The sequence below is a fragment of the Neovison vison genome, chromosome 3 (assembly GCF_020171115.1).
Source record: "Neovison vison isolate M4711 chromosome 3, ASM_NN_V1, whole genome shotgun sequence".
Taxonomy (NCBI): Eukaryota; Metazoa; Chordata; class Mammalia; order Carnivora; family Mustelidae; genus Neogale; species Neogale vison.
The window spans coordinates 163849691-163870744 of record NC_058093.1 but is presented as its reverse complement, the minus strand read 5'-3'; the positions used below and the strand labels follow the sequence as shown (position 1 = coordinate 163870744).

The following is a 21054-nucleotide window of genomic DNA, read 5'->3' as shown; positions in this document are numbered from 1 at the left end:
TCCCTACAACAACTTTTTAAATATTTACTTTTCCCTTTCACACTGCTCAGTCCTAGATCAACCTCTTAGATATATGTGGCCTCCCACTTTATTAGGAACACAGAAGCAACTGGCATGAACCCCCTTAACTTTCTCCACCTCATCTCCAAATAACCTGTCCTCTTGCCTCAGGGGAGAAGTGGTCCTACTTTCCAAGGCTAATTCCTGGACCTGAGCATATTTCTGTTTCCTATACATTTCTCCAGAATCTGGCTCTGTGGATACCTCCCTTCTGCTCCCTTCTACTCCCCATCTCCTGTCTTTCTGTAATGCCTAAAACTCGTTCATGTCCACATCTTCCCCAAGAGTTCTTCCCTTGCCCCCACCCTCTCCTGATAACTTACCTTCTTCTCTTTCCCTTTCTCACCAAACTTTTTTTTTTTTTTAAACTGACTGGTTTTTACACACCTCTGCATCACTTCTCCGGACAGTATATGTTGTCTCTTACCCGACCCCTCTACTGACGCTGCGCTGGCAGGGGTCCCCACTTTGTCTTGCTCAATTCTATGGCTCCTCACAGGTCTTCCTTGCACCTGCTCTGAGGTGTGTCACAAGACAGAACACTCTCTCCTTGAAACTCTCTTCTCATCAGCCTCTGGGACACTGCTCTGTGACCAACTGTTTCCCTTCATCTGTAGATGCCCCCTTACCCCCACAAGTGCTGGTGTTCTCCAGAGACCCACTCTTAGCATCAGTCTCACTTCCTCTATTTCCAACCTGGATCTATCTCTCTGATGAAATTCAGACCCCAGATCAACTCTTCCGAACCTTAAACAGAACGGGCCCAACACTAACTTCCTCAGAAATGTCAAACGTGTTGTTTATCCTGTATTACTTGTTTCCGTGAACAGTCGCCAGGTCAGAAACTGCTCATGAACCCTGATCCCCTAGTTGGTCACTACATCTGGCCAGTGGTGCCCCGGAGTTGTCTCTGGTGCCCCATCCTCTCTCCGATGCCACGGTTTCAGCCCATGCTCTTATCATTCCTCTTGGCCCCCTCAGAAAGCTTTCAGATTCTAGTGTTTCCCCGTTCTCATCCATTTTTCAACTTCTCATCAGAATAATCTTTCTGAATACCATCTTAGTCATATTATTCATCTGCTTAAAGCAATGGTTTTTGTTTGTTTGTGTTTTATCCTTTTTTGCCCCAATCCTTTGAAAACTGTGCACGCTCACCCTCCAGATATGCACAGAGGGCATTAACTCAAACCTTGGCATACAGGCTCAGGGGCTCTGCTCCATCTGAGGCCTATCTCATGGATGCCCAGGGATTCATGGAACCCACACGGCCCTCAGGCCCCTCACCTCCCTGTCCAGCCTCACTTCCCACACGCCCCACCACACACCTACCCTGGTCACAGCAGACCACCCTCTGTTTTTAAAACACAGAACCCTTGGTGCTCTGATCCTGTTACCTCAGCTGCCTACTGAACAATCTTGCAAGACCCAATTACAACATCCCCTCTCACTGATATCTCCCTCCTTCTAGAATGAACCACTGAATCCTTCCATCACACAATAAACCATTCATAGCAATGAGCACACTGCCTTTCTCTGAGCACGTTACCTCCTCTAGCTGGTTGGACACGGGATCATATTCAGCTTTGTTTCTCCTCTGCCTGTCCCTGTGAACAGCCCAGGAACACTACATGTGTTTTACTCTAAAACGGCTCCCATCTCCCTTTTTACAAAAACACATGCATGATGGTTTGTCACCCTAAGCAATCTTTTAGCTTCTTTTAGGTGTATTTGTTTACCTTCTCCTTCTTTGCTGATTTTCAATTGAGTTATTTAAATTCATCTCAAAAATTATTGCATCTCAAAACTACTGCAATTATCAGGTTTAAACCCTAAAGGGAACTATTCTACAAACAGTAAGGACAAAATACATGAAAGTTGCTACAAATGTATTCTATTTGAATTAAGGATTAAAGGACAGGAAAACTCCAGATAAGTCTACCTTCACACTGCAAAGTATACAAGACATTTTCTAGCTCTCCTTTACTCAGAAAAATCAAAACATTCACATTAAGCACTTACTATTTTTAACCTCTAGATAAAGTGAAATTTCTACTTTACTTTGTTAGCATGGAAGTCTCACATAAATTTTAAAAAGCTGAAAGTGGATTAAGCCCTCTGGAGAATCTATAAATACTAATACTGACAAAGAAGTCATTCATATTGTATAAATAACACACATTAAAATAGATTTTAGAGTGTAACTGATTGAAGGTAAAATATTGCTGAAATCTGTGAAATTGATTTTATCTGAATTCCAATTGGAAAAGTTCCAACTTTATCTTTATGGCAATCCAGTGCTCTAGTCCCATTGTTACACTAGAGAAAAATTAAAAAAAAAAAAAAAATTCTAGCCAGATAATCAAATACCAATTTTAAGCCCTCACTTCGCTTTTGGTGAATACAGGAGAATTAAGTATGTTTCATACATGGACAGGTTTCTTCAAAGGAGATCTTCTTCCTACACAGACTTCCTTTAACTATTATTTAGGTAGGTATTGTATTCAATTATTTTGTACCACATTTTAATAAGATTTTACACTTAGGTATTTTAGTATGCTGTTCTCTATTATGGATGGGAAATAATCCTGTTAATTAAAAGTAAATTAGGGATGCACAGCTAAGTATAGAATCGCTTAACTCTACCCATTTCTCCTAGGTTTCTCATTCCCTTGGTCATTACAAATTCTGGCTCCCGCAAAGCTGTGAGAAAGAAAGGGAATATCAAACTAATGTCAATCAAGCTTCAAGCACTGCACCTCTTTGTATCCTTGCAACACTGTGAAATTGATATTATAGTTCCATATTTTCCAGACAGGTAAAGCGAGGCTGCACTCTGCAGAGGTCACATGATTAAGTGAAGGGGTTCCACTGCATGGCCCATGAAGGCCCTCGTGGAAAAAGTCTCATTACATTGGCTATTCCCACAGCCCCTTTCTAAGTAGTTTCTGGTATGTGGCCTATTTTCTACTTGGACATGGGGTTGGTGCCGGACCCAAAGCCAGCAGCCCACGAGGAGGCCTTCTGTGAAAAGCTGGCAGCCAAAAGAGCGTGACCCTCTTCTGTGATGAACACAAGACTGGCGGAAGCAGTGAAGAGTAGACCAGCACCTGTGGAGAAAAGGCAGTGCCCAGCAGCCTTGACACAATCTCAAGCACTAGGACAGGAGCAATTATGCGTTATGGGCCCAGAGGAGGACAGGGCTAGTAGGAAGGCCTGGCAGGCAGATGCTTTTAAACAGAGTTTAATTAGTACCCATAAAGCAGTAATTAAGAAAATGGCAACTACATCAAGAACAGAAAGATTTCCTAAAACTATAAATCCTTGAATATGCAAATTATGAAAATGAAATTATTGTAATCAATATTTCAACAGAACATTACTTAGTGGTTTCAGCACTGCACAGACAAAAACATTCATTTTTAGAAAACCAAGGCTACAATAACAAATGACAAATACACAGCCACAAAAATCACAGCTTCCTCTTCTACTATAAGACAGCAAAGAGAAAGCAAGATTAGAAGCCACTGAGAATTTTTTTTTTTTAAATACCCATGCTCCCTGTCAGGTTAATAAAATCACTTATGGGGTGGGACCAAGAATGATAAAAGTTCCCCAGGCTCAGTAGAGCCAGGATCTAGTCTAGATTAGTGGGTCTAAAGTATGGCCCAAGGATGACTAGCATCTAGGAACTTGTTAGACATGAAAATTCTCAGACCCTCCTTGAGATCTACAAAGTCTGAAATTCTGACAGTGGAACACAACAATCTATAGTTTAAAAGACTATCCAGCTGATTCTGATGTACTCCAAAATTTGAGAACCATGGCCTTAGATGATATTGAAAGGTGACTCTTTCTTATTACAGATATATAATATCAACAATTTACCAACAATAAACTGAAAAAAATCCTACAACTATGACAGGCGAAGGTTAATTTCCTCAATAAAGAATACTCATGAGGAGGCGCCTGGGTGGCTCAGTGGGTTTGGTTCAGGTCATGGTCCTGGGGTCCTGGGATCAAACCCTGCATCGGGCTCTCCGCATGGCAGGGAGCCTGCTTCCCCCCCCCCCACTCTCTCTCTGCCTGCCTCTCTGCCTACTTGTGATCTCTGTCAAGTAAATAAATAAAATCTCAAAAAAAAAAAAAAAAAAAGAATACTCATGTAAAGACATAAAAAACACATTCAGATACCACTTTAGAACCCAAGGGTAAACAAGCAACTCACAAAGATGTTCATTTAAATTTTAGTTATATAAAAATCAACACACAGGCTTATATATAAAGAGTATGCTTAAAATTGGGGGCACCTCGGTGGCTCAGTCAGTTAAGCAGCTGCCTTCTGTTCAGATCATGATCCCAGGGTCCTAGGATTGAGTCATGCATCAGACTCCCTGCTCAGCACTGAGTCTGCTTTTCCCTTTCCCTGTGCCCCCCACTTGTGCTTACTCTCTCTCTAGCTCTTTCTCTCTCAAATAAATAAAAAAAATCTTTAAAAGAAAGAAAGCGAAATGCAAAATGGTAAAACTGTTAGAAGGAAATAAGAGTATTTGTATGGCCTTCAAGTAATAAGGAAAACTTTCTTAAGACCAAAAAGCAGCAACTTTAAAAAAATCACTGATACACTTAGAAACATTATAAATTTAAACTTCTATAAAAGTTCCCATAAACAAAATGGAAAGACAAGCCAGGATTTTGAAAAGCTGTTACACCACATACAGCAGATAATAGGTCACTGTTGGAATATACGTAAAGAACTTACATCGATTAATATGAAAACCTAATTAATCAATATGGAATTGATAAAGCACACGACTGAGTCACAAGAGAGAAAATGTAAAACCACTCATAAACACAATGAAAGTTAGAGGGGTGCCTGGGTGGCTCACTCTCTTAAGTGTCTGACTCTTGATTTCAGCTCAGGTTATGATCTCAGGATCATGACTCTGAACCCCTGTGCACCTCGGCTCCGTGCTCAGTGGGGAATCTGCTGGAGATTCTTTCCCTCTGCCTTTGCCCCTCCCCCTGCTTGTGCTCTACTTACTCACTCTCCCTCTCTCTCAAATAAACAAATCTGTTTTAAAAAAGTTACTTGAACCTACTAATAATAAGAAAAGTGAAAATTCAAACAGTGAGATACCAGTTCTTATCTACCATATGAGAAAAAATATTTTCCTCAGATTAGCAAAAATGTTAAAGTCCATTCATATCAACATGGTACACTCATTCTCTGCTGCTGGGGATATAAACTGGTCCAGCTGCTTTGGTACAAATTCAAGCCAGCCTATAGAGCAACTGCAGTTCTAGGTCTGAACCCCCAAACACATGCACACCACGTGCAGAGAACTCTGTACTACGCTGCACCCTATGCTACTACTTTGTCACAGCAAAAGAGCGGAAATAACCTAAATTTCCATCAGCAGAGAAAAAGGTAACTGAAATGTGGTACATTTATTCAAAGATGTACTATACAGTAGCTACGGAAAATAAATAGATCTGTATGTATCAACATGGACAGTTCTTTAAAAAAGTAAGCAAATTACAGAATTTACATAACTTTAAGACCACTTATACAAATTTTTAAAACCTTTGCAACATTACAACTTTCTATCTAACCATCTATTTATGTAAAAAAAATTTTTTTAATAACCTGTAAGAATACAAATCAAACTCATGATAGAGGTTACTTGTGGGTAAAGGATGAGCTTTTTCTACAGTTTTTCAATCCCCCTCCCCTTCCAAAAAGAAACTTCATCAAAAAAAGAAAAATCACGTAATACGCTATATAACATGAACATTAGCACCCACAGTGATGATCTGAGCGTGGGGTGCTCAAACTATGTGGTTTTTATTATTTTATTATAACACAAGCAAACAGTTAAGTCAAAATTAGATGACACTTACGCATATAAGGCAGTTTTTCTGGGCAGGGTAGATATGGTGAATATGTGAAGTTTTCCGGAAGATATGTTGTTGTTTGAACAAGATAATCACTTGAATTATTGCCTTCAGGATAATCTTGGAGAGAGAGGAAAAAAGTTACAACCGAAAAACTGCCTTTTTCTTTGCTCCTAGCATGAAATACGTCACTATCACTGCAAGAAGACTTGCACCATGCAACCCATGGAAGTACTTAAAAGCAGTTATCTATAAAGAACAAAGGAAAAGCAAACACGGCTGCGGTGGCTACTCTCCCATTCACCCTTCACTGCTACTAGAAAGGACCTCTCAGCATGATTTCCCAGGGGGCTCGGGGACAAGGTTAGAGAGCAGCCTGGCCTCATCTGTACACACATACCGAGCAGGCTCACCTGCTCCCATCCCTCCCGAGCTGAGCAAGATCAAAAGAGACTGGAAAAGTACACCAGGGGATCCCCACCAGCATCGATGGCCAAGGGTATCCTGGAGACCACAGAGCCACAGCACAATGCTTCCAGTAAGCACCAGGCTGAGGGGTGGGAGTCATGTTTTCTCACCACCCCACACTTAAGAAACTGAGACTGAGACTGACCCACTCAACTTACTTCTGTAACGCAGTCCATTGTAAATCTTTAAGTTCCCAACTCGTAGGCTGCCATGCCTGGGGAGCCCTGGGCTATGCATTACATTAGGTCCATTATCGCTCGCTACTACAAGTTCGACAGCATGGAGGGCACCGGTTAGAGCGCCACAGTCAAATGAGGAGTTCAAATCCTTGCTCCGACATGCACGAGCTTTGTGGTACAGGGCCAGACAATGTAATTTCTCTTCTCTACCTACCGCATGTAGCCGTTTCCAGATTTCAATAAGAGAAATGCACAAACTGCTTACAACAATCCCTATCCAACAGCTGGAGCTCTGAGTGACTGGTTCAGAGCCGTGCATAGGACTTAACCCAGGACATTCAGAATCTTAGAAATTTTGAACTTGGAGCCAAAGAGATTGTGTTTTGGCCCTTTCTGGAACAAGGTTCTGAGATGCAAGTCTGAGAACCATGAACTGGCAGGTTTCTCTATGTCAGAGGAAGCCAGTCTAAGAGGACAAGACCAACAGGTGGTAAGAGACAAGACATGGAAACAGCTGATTCAACGAGTATCTGTCTCCTGGATCATAAACCATGTACCCAAAAGAAATGAAGCTCTAGCAGACACTTGAGGAAAATACAAAGAGGTCCTTTCAATCTCCAGGAATGTGCTCTGATGACAGAGTTATTCCTATCTGAACTGCTCTGCACGCAGAGAGGTAAGAAAGAGGAGAACGGGCATACGACTTGAAAGAGAGGCCTGTATGCCAGTGACCAGCAAGCAAAAGGCGAAAGGTAAAAATCACACACCTTACTAACCTATAAAAGCTAAACCCTCTCCCTAGGGAAAAATGGTAGAATCCTGGCAATTGAATATGAAGTGTATGAGAAGAGTCAAAGAACACTAAACACCACCCTGCATACCTTTTGCCTACCACAGTTATCCACCCATCAACAAAATGGACTTGACGGGGTGCAGCCTGGGCTCCAGGATGGCCCTTCCAAGCACAGGCACGTCTGCTGAAAGGAACCCTGTAGAGCCTCCTAAGTGGAGGGTAAGGGCTTCCAGTAAGAATGAGGGGACAGAAGCTGAAGAAGAAGGTCCAATTCCAAAGCACCACATGGAAATCCCAGTTGTGATTTGGCAGGGCTTGGGGGAGGTTTTAAGATAAGTGTACTTATTGACAGGAAACCCCAAGATGATAAGTAGGGCTGAACCATGTACAACCGCTAAGGCCGATTCCAGGAAGCGGGGAAAGTGGGAAAGCCCCAGTGACAGAATCCCCCCAGGAGCTCTCTCCAGAGCAGCCCTGGAAAGCACTTCACAGGAAAATGCTCCAAGCCAAACGGGAGGGGCATTCAGTGCATAGCAATTGTTTTGTAAGCCCAGGGACACACCAAGAGCAGAGACCCCTCTAGTAATCCATACTCCATGTGTCCCACATATACATCTGAAACATTTAAAGATACTGAACATAAAATAAGTTGAAGTCCATTGAAGTTCTGATTCAAGATGCTTTTAAAAAATATATCTAGATACAGATCAAATTTCAAGTTATATTCAAAAAATTTTTCTGCATTTATGGGGACTCCTACTACACTAGGCAGCCACTATAGTCTATGCATTTGTGGGAGCCAAAACCAGAAGATAATTAAGGTTGTCCCTGGCCTTTATGTGTTCCAAAGATTGATTTTCTTATAATCCTGAGGATAAATATTAACATTCTCAAAATTCTTAAGTATTTCTCAATGTTTATTTAATTTCTTAATGTTAATGTTAATGAGAGTATTTTCTTCTTTTGCACAACTTATTCTTTCTCGTGATTAATGTTTGGGCCCCTTCTCTTAGCTACATGCTATGATTCTATAAATCTGCATCCAACTCACAGAAATCGTAAGCTCTTTAGATGTTTCTGCAAAACAAACTGTTAACGGAAGCTCCCCCTGGGGAGTCTGGTGGCAGCAGAAGGCCTAGAGGGACTGTTTCACTTTTTATTTTAGTGCTAGAATGACTGAGTCTTCCACAAAAAAAAACAAAAAACAAAAAAAAACCCACTTTGATCAGTTTTTAAAGGACTAGATTAAAAATAAAAAACTCAAAGACACAAAGAATAGCAGTATATTCATTTCCTTTAAATACAAAGTTTTGGAGCTAAATGTGTTATTCTTGGCTATATCATTACAAATGATCATAAGGATCAACTCATTGCAGACTTACAGAAAAGTCTCTGCACTCCTTGGGTACTGTGTCCAGTGGTGCTTATGTCATCCCAATGTATTATGTATAAGTCTACCCACACAGCCCCTGCCACTAGTCTGAATACTTTTATTTTTTTTTTAAATCAAACTGCCTTTGATTTCCAGTATCAAACAAAGTATCTACAACATGGTAAAAACTTACTGTAAGTGAACTCTTCACAACTGATCATTCAGCCAACAATAATTTAAGCTTTTGGAGACTATACTGTAATAAACCCACAAAATCATTATTCCCACAAAAGTGCTTGGGTCCATCAAGTATAACCACTGCTTTCAAAATCAGAAGCATTACACATGATAGATGCATTTGAGGCAGATCTACCACAACTGCTTTAAAATGTAGACATTATTTCATCTAATGAATGGATGAGTGAAAAAAACACAATGAGTTCTGGGCCCAAGCCTTCTTTCCCTTTTCTAGAGCCACACCTAAAGAGAAGAGAGACACAGAATGAAAACTGCTGGACAGGTCCCTTCCTCAGCTCTCACTGGAACTTACCACTTACAGGAAAAGGAGAAGAGCACCAAACTGGATTCGCAAGGGCTTTGTTCTTCCTGCAAAGGGCAGCTTAAAGCGGGGACAGAAACTCAGTGAGAATTCTAGTCTGTTTACCCCTGGCTTGCTCTGTTAGCCCGGCAGTGTCTGAGGGTTCAGACCACACAGCCATCAAGCAGGAGGGGCACTCGACTATTTCTAACAAATCTACCAGCTCTAACATTGCATGACCCTTATCATCTGCTTCAGTAATTATTCACTGATTACATCTTGTTTCCTTAATTTGACTAACTCCATAGCTACAAGGCAAAGCATCATTTGATGATGGGAGTATGTGATGTCTTTGCAAAAATATTATATGTAGTACTTTTTTACATTTGGTGTTTCAGAAAGTCAAGTACAAGGTTAAAAACCCCTTTTTGAAATCAAATATTCTTAGAAATATCGTAACCTATTTGCCATCAAGTGTTAAATTTTAAATGCGCTAGCATATATTAATCAATTCTCCCCCAGACTTCAATGAGCTCTCAATACATCTTACTGGCCATTATCTCCTTACTAGCAGATTATATCTATAAAGGTTTGTGCAGAAATAAACAACTTCATTATAAGTAACTATGTATGCTTCCATCTCTCTCAAAAGAGATCCTCATACAAAGGGAGGATGTTCTTAGTGTGTCTCCAAGTATCGATGTAAGAATACTGACAACATGAACTGTTCAATATACATGAACACAGCAGAGTCTCATGGTTGCCTCCTCAACTCCATTTTGACTTACTCATTAAGTAGCAGAACCCCAATTTCATTCAAAGCACCAGTGTGCCCAGATCGTAATTTACGGTCCCTACAACCAAGTTCTGGCCAATGTGACGGAAGCAGAAATACCATGTGAAACTTCTGGAAAGTCTCCTTAAAAGGGTCCCTCTGTTCTTCTTCCTTCTTCCTTTCCTTCTTCCTACTAACCCAAGTACAAATAGAAAGACTGGAGCACCACAACAACCTTCGAAGACTATAAAACTCCATGACAGAGCAGAAGATGGAAGGTGTGTGGAGAATTTCTCCACCACAGCCCCAGACATCCAACTTCTGGGTCTCTTTTACATAAGAATGTGGAGTCTCATGGGCTTAAGCCACTGCAGCCAGGTCCCTCTTACAGCCAAACCCAATTCCTAGCTGAGACAATGACAGAACAGTTTACTACCAGTAAATGAACCATGAGAAAAATTTTCAAAGGTTCATCAAAGTAAGCCAAATCTAATCCAAGTAGGTAGTGGTTGTTTGGTCAGTATTGAAACTGAGTTGGTAAGGGGAAAAGAGGATTTCCCTTCTTCTTGTCTTCCACTTGTGGGGTGGGGGGTTGAGGGGAAAGAGTTTGTCTTAACCCAGTAATCAATTCTCCTAATTAAGCTCAACTGTGTTCCCACATGAAACTTATTCATGCCCCAGGAAAGGAACTCGATTATGCACCGATGTTCAGCACTCCCTTATACGAACACAGTAGTCTGAGGATGCTGAGTACTTCTGTCCAGTTGAGTAAAGTTTTAATGAACACTTAACAATCAGCTTATTCAACCAGGACAAGCCCTAAAGAATCTTTTATAATGTTTAAAATGCTCCTAACATTGACCTACTATTCAGAAGACCAATTAAAGCAGAAGACCAGTTAATGAGATTTTTACAATACTATTAAAATATCAGGTACAATGACGGTCTTTCTAAAAGAAACTTCCTTCGACTTAAAAGGGAGAAACAAGAGTGTTTTGACTTGCGGCATCATAAAACAAAGCCGACAAATGACTAGACTGAATTTTGCAAAAGCACGTGTGAAATTAAGAATCAATCTGATACAGTCTTGAATTTTTAGAAGGGTAAAACTATTACCCACTGTAACATACATTTTAAGAAAGAAATCTATGGTTGGCAGAGCGTGTGCGTGTGTGTGTGTATCTGTCATTTACGGTGGCACAATGGAGAACTGTTGACAGGAATGAAATCTTGAATTTAAACTGTTTAAAATGAGAATATAAAGGATGCAACAAGTGATAACCAGTTACTGAAACTTTTAAGTAGCTTCTAATAACACTTCAGAAGTCACTGCAGAAACACTGCCCTGTGGGAGGCTAAGCATTCTTCCATGATAGTTCAATGTATTTGCATCAATTCTGCCTTCATTCAGTCACTAATATTGGCCCATTACTTGGTTTTAACCTCATGTGATTCTGACGGACATTCTACTTCCAGATAGTATTTTTAAAGGCAAATAGCAGCTACGGATTTCCGCTTTTATATAATTTCTCCTTAAGCCCCCTAAAAAGGCCATAAAATTATTAAGATTCTTCTATAATTAAAAACACAAGTATTTACTAAACAGAGTTAGAAAAACATTTTAGGAGTTAGAATAGACATAAAGAGAGATGGCGGAATGACTAATACAGATAAATTATTCTTTCTCGGTTGATTTACGGTGAACTGAAAAAGGTGAACTGAAAAAGCACACGCTGCTTTTTGTACTTTATGTTTGCAAGAATTAAGTTTAATAAAAAAGAATTAAGTCCCGTATCTTTGTACAAAATCCCCATCCCCTCTGTGAGAACACCTTTATAGATCCTAAAACATGGACAGTCTGGCCCAAGCAGCAAATGAATCTCCCAGTACACGTGGTAGGAGATACCTTCATCTTTAACAGGAGTCTTACAGCTTGAGGGATCTGGTTTACTTCTTTCGACTACAAAGGTAAGAAGCAGAAACAAAGCATGATGAAGAAGGAAGCAAGCAATCTTACCTGTACCATTGAGGGTAGTGTTTTTATTTGTGTACAGCCTGATCATATGTCCTATTGTTTTCACATTTTCTCTCAACATTATTCCTCGAGCTTGTACCATAAAGAGATATGTGTTGGCTATAAAAAGGAAAGAGAGGAAACATCATGACTCAGTAAGCTTTTTTTTTTTTCCTAATTTAATAAAATAATATTCGGACTGGGGAACAGCCCAATAAACCCAAACTGACTCAGTTAGCATGTCCAAAGGGAACACAGAAATACAAAATGACTATTTCCTATTATCAAAAACTTATAAAAACAGGGATGCCTGGTGAGCCCAATCAGAAGAGCATGCAATTCTTGATCTTGGGGTTGTAAGTTTGAACCCCACATTGGGTATTAGAGATTTCCTTAAAAAAAAAAAAAAAAAAGAAAAAGAAAAAGAAAAGAAACAAACTTAAAAAAACAGTTTTTAAAACAATAAAAATGAAAAATTCAAGTAGTGATATCCCATCCAATAGAATGAGACTAAATGAATATCATAATGAATTCCTTTATCCATAAATGATTTTCTACCATAAAATATACTTACACATTTCAAAAAGGCATTTTATTACAAACATACAATCATAGTATACTTTCTCTAATTCTACATTAACTTCCTCAAACTCCAAACTCCACAAGAGCAAGTATTCCTTACCTAATAGTAAATATATCATAAATCACCGTAACAGCTAGTATGAATATGACTCTTGCAATGGATCTCCTAAATTCTCCTAAATTCTCACTGTGTTTGGGGAAGGAGAGTTAGGGGGCAGAATGACCTAGAATCAATACCTATTTTGGTAATTTCTCTCTACTGAGTTAATTACTTAAGAACTTTTATACTCTCTTTCAATCAAAAATTTATGTACCAGGATGGTAAAAGCAGACAAAATTAAAATCAATGTGCATTTTCAAGTTGGTACATTTAATTCTTTGTGTTAAGTGCTTCAAAACTAGGCCCCTAATTTCTTGCTTTGGGAGAAACTGGTCAACTGACAAAGATGACAAAAATCTCTGCCTTCTGAGATGCCAGCACTCCTCAGAGAAGCACAGGGGTAATCAAAAGATCCTTTCTTTCTCGGTCCTGATTCTGCAAGCACAATGCACAACTCTAGACAACTCACTGAATTTGTTTCCTCACCTAATACAGTTGGTGTATTGCCTTAGATGTTCTCTAAAGCCCTTTCTACTCTCCATTCTCCAAGCATACAGCCAAAAAAAATCATACACTCCATTCAATCAAGAGGAAGATCATTTTCATGGCAAAACCAAAAAACTGCAAGTCTCAGTTAATGACTCTTCCAATTTTAAAATAAGTCATCCCTGAACACTGTAATGATGCTCTCAAAAAATGAATGCCAAAATAAAAAATGTTAAATTCAATTCATTTTTTGGGCCCTGCTCTACTTCCCTGAGTTGCTACAGAGAGATGAGCAAAATGTGATGTTTACTACCACCTTTAAAGATTTTATTTCCTTATTTGAGAGAGAGTATATGAGAGAGAAAGAACACATGTGTGTGAGTTGGGAGAGGGAGGAGGAGACTCCTCGCTGGGCAGGAAGCCTGATGAGGGGCTCCACCACTAGGACCCCAAGATCATAACCTGAGCTGAAGGCAGAAGCTTAACTGCTTAACCCCTTAACTGACTGAGTCTCTCAGGCACCCCCTCCTTTCCCATTTTTTTTAAAGATTTTATTTATTTATTTGACAGAGAGAGACACCAGGAGAGAAGGAACATAAGCAGGGGGAGAGAGAGAGAAGCAGGCTTCCTGCTGAGGAAAGAGCCTGATGTGGGGCTTGATCCCAGGAGCCTGGGATCATGACCTGAGCTAAAGGCAGATGGTTAATAATGACTGAGCCACCCAGATGTCCCTCCTTTCCCATTTTTAATGTAAATTTTAACATGCTCAAAGTACAAAAGACAATAAATAAACTAGAGAAGCAGAGTACAATAACACTTCTCCTTTTACCTTCAATCCATAACAGAGAAAACAACAGAAATCCAACTTCACATAAGTTTACCTCAATCATTTTTAAGAGCGTATCTACATCCTCTCTAGAAAGCAATCCTATAATTAGATATAACTTGTTTAGGCTTGAATTTATTACACCCCTCAGGTTACAAATACAAGTTTTTATTGAAGTTTTACTCTTGAGTAGACTCTAAAAGAAAAAAGAGATAAAGTGAAAAATGAAAACAAAAAAAAGAGCCAACCAAAAATGCAGAAAAACATTCAATAAAAGCCAACTAACACTAGCAAAAGCCAAGATCTAAAATTCAACCGAAATGATGCAGAGGAAAACCATCAAATAGAAAACCAGTTCTAACTTACAACACCTTGGATCACTGAATCCTAAAGTTACACATGAAATTTGTTATCAGTGATCTAATATCTTGTAACATCTGTTCTGCACCAAACCACAGAGAGGACCTACCATACGGCAGCAGAACTGAGTGGCTCAAAACAATACTGGCCCAAGCCAGGATGCGATAGGTGAGACCATCCATGTGCCCTGGAAACTGAATCTCTAACACACCTATTCATATAAAGAATATTGTCTGACATCAGGAAGTCAAGTCAGACTTGAGCAGCAAAGAAAAGATCTGGTATAGAAAAGAAGAATCCTCAAGGTAAATTATCCTAAAAACTTCCAAAACATCAGGTAACAAACTTATACAAGGGGCGGGGGGGGGGGGGGGAAGACTGATGACAACTGTGACAAAAGAATACATTTACTATTCATTGGATGGAGAAAAAATTAAGGAAGGCAAGATACCAAGTTCTCCAAGTGGAGAATCTATTAGTTTATTTTAAATCATTTACAGCTAATTGAGTTACAGTCCTTAGGTTAATAGTCCTCATGGGTTTAATCCCTAAAGATCAAAACCCATTAGGGAATGAAGGTGTTTTGTTTAAATAGTCATTGCTAACAGGAAGAATGCGGTGTGTCAAAGTATTGCAAGGCACACTAACCAAGCATGAGAGTGGTTCCAACTGTCGGGTTTCCAGACACCTTAAGCTGTTAATCCACACTCAAATAACTATATGACCACTAATTACTATTAGGTACATCTTCTTGGTAAACCAGAAAGTTAGAGGAAATCTTTGTCAAAAATTTCTATTCCAAGTAAGACAAACTGCATTTCAGAAAACAGGGAAATCTTTATCAGCTTTGCCCTTTGGTATTTAGAGAACTCAGAAATACACTAAAAAAAATTACCACTGCTTAATTAAAATCATGCCGTGTTCTCTACTCTAGTTAATTTGCTATTTGCCTCTGCTTTGTGAGACATACATTTAACCTATTTACCTAGGTCTGCTTTGTGGGAGGTGGTGGGGGTAGCGGAATACCTACAACTTAAAAAAAAAATTAAAAACACTCAAAAATCAAGTTTACAACAGCTAGACATCCTACCCTTGGTTTGTGAAGCAAGAGATGTAATTCTTGGCTTAAGGAAACTAAGGAATGCACTTGCTAATAATGTGTCTCCCCAACCCTTCCCACATCCAGCTCTGTTCACTGAAAACAGTATTCCGGACAAGGAGAAAGTGCCAGTCTGCACTGATCTGGAAAGCTTTCCTGAGCTTCAGAGGCTTCAGACACAGCATCCCCCTGGTCCCATACTATGATACACTGCCACAGGTCTGTTAACAAAAAGTAATCCAGCCAGGAGCTGATTTTAAGAGGGAAATTATGTTGGTTAGGTACATTGTAAGTGCAGAACTGGAGCTAAGAAAGGGAAAAAAAAAAAATTGGGGGTGACATTCCTATAAGGGTAGGAACTATGGTGGTCAATCGCCGTAAGGAAAAATTATCCAGAAAAGGGGTAAGAAAGTACAGTTCAGACACATGGAAAGAGACCACAAAGAGGGTCACAAAGATAAAAGGCCCCAGATGAATTAGTCTGAGCTTGAACACAGTGAAGAGGAAATGGTCAACCATATCAAATACCACAGAGGCTAAAAAAAAAAAAAGACTAAAGAATAATAGTTTAAAAAAAATAAAACACTAATGGTTGGTACATACCCTTTTCAAGCATCCTTAGAAGAGCTTTACATATACTAACCTAATTAATCCTTACAAGCAACCCTATAATGGTAGGTACTAATATTATTCCCATTTTGCAGATCAAGAAATTGAACAATGGAGTTATCTAACTTGCTCAAGGCCGCACAGTTATGAGCTGGGGGTGGAGCCAGAATTCAAACCCCAGCAGGCTGGCTCCAGGGGTTTAGCCCCTTTCCACCATACAATGCAGCCTCTTAAAAATGTTGGTAGGGGATCACTGTCAATCTTTAAAAGAAGTTTCTGGAAAGCAATCGAAACAAAAGGCAAGTAGCAAAGAATAAAGAGGATAGTGACAAAGTAAAAGCAATTTTAAGAAAAGAGAAGTGAGAGCAAGGTCAAGGAAGTTTTTTTTTAGACGGGAGAAAACTGAGCATGACTGTGGTCTAAGCAGAGGGAAGAAAGAGTAAATTTAACTTTAAGGTACTGAAGGGAATAGGAGGAAGGATGGAAAGGAACAGTTCCACTGAGGGGACCACATGAGCAGAGGTTATGGGGTGCACGGGCACACAGCACATCCAGCAGTCAACAATCCAACTTGAGTAGAGTTTGGCAGCAATGAAAAATAATTTGTCAAGGTCTAAGTGGATGGACGGTGAGAAAAAAAAATAAGAGGAAAGAGGGGCAGGACTCGAGGTCATTGTGAAGATAAGAAGGGGCGCCTGGGTGGCTCAGTGGGTTAAAGCCTCTGCCTTCGGCCCAGGTCGTGATCTCAGGGTCCTGGGATCAAGCCCTGCATCAGGCTCTCTGCTCAGCCGGGAGCCTGTTTCCCTTCCTCTCTCTGCCTGCCTCTCTGCCTGCTTGTGATCTGTCAAATAAATAAATAAAATCATTAAAAAAAAAGAAAAAAAAAAAGGAAGTCATGTTAACAATAAGTGAGAAAGTCCCAGAAGTGTAAGGGTTAGGAAGACTATGGTCTGGGGAGGTTCAAGGGACAGCAGGTCACAACTACAAGGACCTGATGTGGCCAGACAAGGGAGGAAGGAAGACAAGCCCCAGACTGCCTGACGGCTACCAACAGGGGCATCAGTGGGGGATGAAGCAGAGAGGGAATGTTCTGAGCTGAGCACAGGCATACCTCAGAGACATGGCAGTTCTGCCGCAGACCACCACAATAAAACAAACATTGCAATTAATTGAGTCAAATAAATGTTTTCATTTCCCAGTGCATATAAAAGTTTATACTATAGTATAGCATTATGTCTTAAAAATCAATGCACACACCTTAATTTAAAAATACTTTATTGCAAAAAAAACAAAAAAACAAAAAAAAACTTAATCATCACCTGAGCTTTCAGCAAGTAATACCCTTTTCGCTGATGGAGAGCTGCTTCAGTGTTGATGGCTGCTGATCAATCAGGGTGGTGATTGCTGAAGGTTGGCACGGCTGTGGCAACTTCTTCAAATAAGATAATAATGAAGTTTGCCACATCAAATGATTCTTCCTTTCATCAGTGATTTCTCAGTAGCACACTAACACTGTTTGATAGCATTTTACCCACACTAGAACTTCTTTCAAAACTGGAGTCAATCCTCTCCAACCCTGCCACTGCTTTCTCAACTAAATTTATATCATATTCTAATCTCTTATTGTCATTTGGACAATCTTCACAGCATCTTTACCAGGAGTAGAAGCATCTCAAGCAACTCTTCATCCTCATGAGACTGCAGGAGTTCAGTCCCGTCTTCGGGCTCCACTTCTCATTCTAGTGCTTTTGCTCTTTCCACCACATCTCCAGTGACTGCCTCCAAGAAGTCTTGAATCCCTCAAAGTTCTCCATCAGGGAGGAAAACAACTTTTTCCAAACTCTTGGTAATGCTGATATTTGAACCCCTTCCCATCATAAATGTTCTTATTAGGATCTAAAAAGGGGAATCCTTTCCAGAAGGTTTTCAATTTACCTTGCCCAGATCCATCAGAAGAATCACTGTGTATGACAGGTAAAGCTTTATGAAATTTATTTCTTAAATAAGACTTGAGAGTCAAAATGATTCCTTGACCCATGAGCTCCAGAATTGATGTTATGTTAGCAGGCAAGAAAATACTTACCTCAATGCATACTTCCATCAGAGCTCTTGACTGACAAGGTACATTGTCAACGAGCAGCAATATTTTATAAGAAACCTTTTTTTTCTAAGCAGGAGGTCTCAACAGTAGGCTTAAAATATTCAGTAAACCATGTTGTAAGAAAATTTGCTCTCATCAAGGCTTTGTTTTTCCATTTCTAGAGCACAGGCAGAGTAGATTTAGCATAATTCTTCAGGATCCTAGGACTTAGAGAATGGAAAATGAGCAATGGCTTCAACTTGAAGTCACCAGCTCCATTAGCCCCCACCTAACAAGAAAGTCCACTTGTTCTTTGAAGCTTTGAAACCAGGCACTAACTCCCCTTCTCTACCTATAAAAGTCGTAGGAGGCATCTTCTTCCAATAAAAAACTGTTTTGTCTACACTGGAAATCTGTTGTTTGGTGTAGCCAACCTTCATTAATTAACTAGACCTTCCGGATCACTTGTTACAGTTTCTACGTCTGCACTTGCTGCTTCCACCTTACTCTGACGGCTTCCTTCTTTAAACCTGGTGAACCACTCTCTGCCAGCTTCAGACTTTTCTCTCACAGCTTCCTCACCTCTCTCCGCCTTCATGGAACTGAAGAGAGGCAGGGCCTGGCTCTGAATTAGGCTCTGGTTTCAGGGACTGTTGTCGCTGGTTGGATCTTCTAACCAAACCACTAAAACTTTTCCCACTTCAGCAACAAGATTGTTTCACATTTTTTTATCACTCATGTATTCACTGGAGTAACACTTTTCATTTACTTCCAGAACCATTCCTCTAGGAGTGCCTGGGTGGCTCAGTTGGTTAAGCATCTGCCTTCGTCTCGGGTCATGATCTCAAGGTCCTGGGATTAAGCCCTGTGTGGAGCCCTGTGTCGGGGGGGGGGTCTCAGCTCAGTGGGGAGTCTGCTTGTCCCTCTCCCTTAGCGTGCTCATGCCCTCTGTCTCTCTCAAATAAGTAAAATCTTAAAGAAAGAAAGGAAGGAAGGAAAGAAAGGAAAGGAAAAGAAAAGAAAAGAAAAAGGAGAAGAAAAGAAAAGAACACTTGGGTGGCTTAGTCGGTTAAGCCTCTGCCTTCAGCTCAGGTCATGATCCCAGGATCCTGTAATCCAGTCCCACATCCGGTTCCTTGCTCAGCAAGGAGCCTGCTTCTCTCTCTGCCTCTGCCTGCCACTCTGCCTGCTTGTGCTCTCTCTCTCTCTCTCTCTCTCTCTCTGTGATAAATAAAGAAATAAATAAAACCTTTAAAAAAGAGAGAAAAGGAAAGGAAAGAAAAGAAAAAGAATCATTTCTCTGCATTCACTGGGCTATTTGGTGCAAGGGGTCCATCCTTCTGCCTATTGGCTTTTGACATTCCTTTCTCATTAAGCATATCATTTCTAGCTTTTTTTTTTTTTAAAAGATCTTACTTATTTATTTGACAGAGAGAAAGAGTGATCACGAATAGGCAGAGAAGCAAAGAGAGAGGTGGGGGGAGCAGACCCCCTGGAGAGTAGAGAGCCCGATGTAGGGCTCGATCCCAGGACCCTGAGATCATGACCTAAGCCGAAGGCAGAAGCTTAACCTACTGAGCCACCAAGGCACCCCTCATTTCTAGCTTTTAATTTCAAGTGAGAGATGTGGGACTCTTCCTTTGAGGTGAACACTTAGAGGCCACTGTAGGATTATTAATTAGCCTAATTTCAATACTGTTGTGTTTCAGGGAATACAGGGAGGATCAAGGAGAGGGAGACTGATGGGGAATGGCCCATCAGTGAAGCAGTCAGAACACATGCTTTTATCAATTAAGTGTACTTGCTGTCTTATACGTGCAAAGATCCTGATACCCAAAACAATTACAGTAGTATTATCAAAGAACACAGATGACCATAACAAATACCATAATAATGAAAAGGTTTGAAATATTACAGTTATCAAATGTGACACAGAGACATGAAGTAAGCAGAGATTGTTGGGAAAATGGCAGTAACAGGCTTGCTTAATATAAGTTTGCGACAAACCATCAATTTATAAAAACCCATTATCTACAAAGCACAATAAAGTGAAGCATAATAAAATGAGATATGTCTGTACTAACTGCCAAAATCATGCCGGCATGGAGAATGCTGGTGGGTAGAGGCTTCTAAAGAGAAGGGAAGGGCGCCTGGATGGCTCAGGCAGTTAAGCATCTGACTCTTGGTTTCAGCTCAGGTCATGATCTCAGAGTCATGAGATGGAGCCCCTGTATCAGGCAGGTGCCTGCCGGCATTTCTTGCCTTCCTGGGCTCATGGTCACATCACTCCAGTCTCTGCCTCTATCTGTACATTGCTCTGTGCACAGCACACACGGTCCCCGTGAGATTATTTCCCTTTCATTCCCCTCTGCCCCTCCCTGAGAGTGTGCACACATGTGTGCATGTATGTAGCAGGTTGTATGGGGTCCCCCAAAAAATATGTGCATCCTAATTCCCAGAAGCCATGAAAATGTTATCTTATTTGGAAAAGGAGTCTTTGCAGATATAATTAAGGATCTTGAGATGAGAAGATCAACCTGGATTATCTGGGTGGGCTCTAAATCCAATGACAAATGCTCAGATAAGAAAAGGGAAAGGAGGGCGCCTGGGTGGCTCAGTGGGTTAAGCCGCTGCCTTCGGCTCAGGTCATGATCTCAGGGTCCTGGGATCGAGTCCCGTATCGGGCTCTCTGCTCAGCAGGGAGCCTGCTTCCTCCTCTCTCTCTCTCTGCCTGCCTCTCTGCCTACCTGTGATTTCTCTCTGTCAAATAAATAAATAAATAATCTTTAAAAAAAAAAAAAAAGAAAGAAAAGGGAAA

The 21054-nt window shown here is 40.4% G+C and overlaps 1 protein-coding gene across 1 annotated transcript in view; it reads right to left on the bottom strand.

Moving 5' to 3' along the window:
* Positions 1-21054, bottom strand: part of B4GALT6 (beta-1,4-galactosyltransferase 6) — a 67284-nt gene that overhangs the window by 32124 nt on the left and 14106 nt on the right. Inside the window, exons 2-3 of the mRNA XM_044243219.1 lie at positions 12098-12214; positions 5962-6075 (exon numbers count right to left, since the gene is read on the bottom strand). Coding sequence (XP_044099154.1) covers positions 5962-6075; positions 12098-12214 — 231 coding nt within the window. The remainder of the gene's footprint in view (positions 1-5961; positions 6076-12097; positions 12215-21054) is intronic.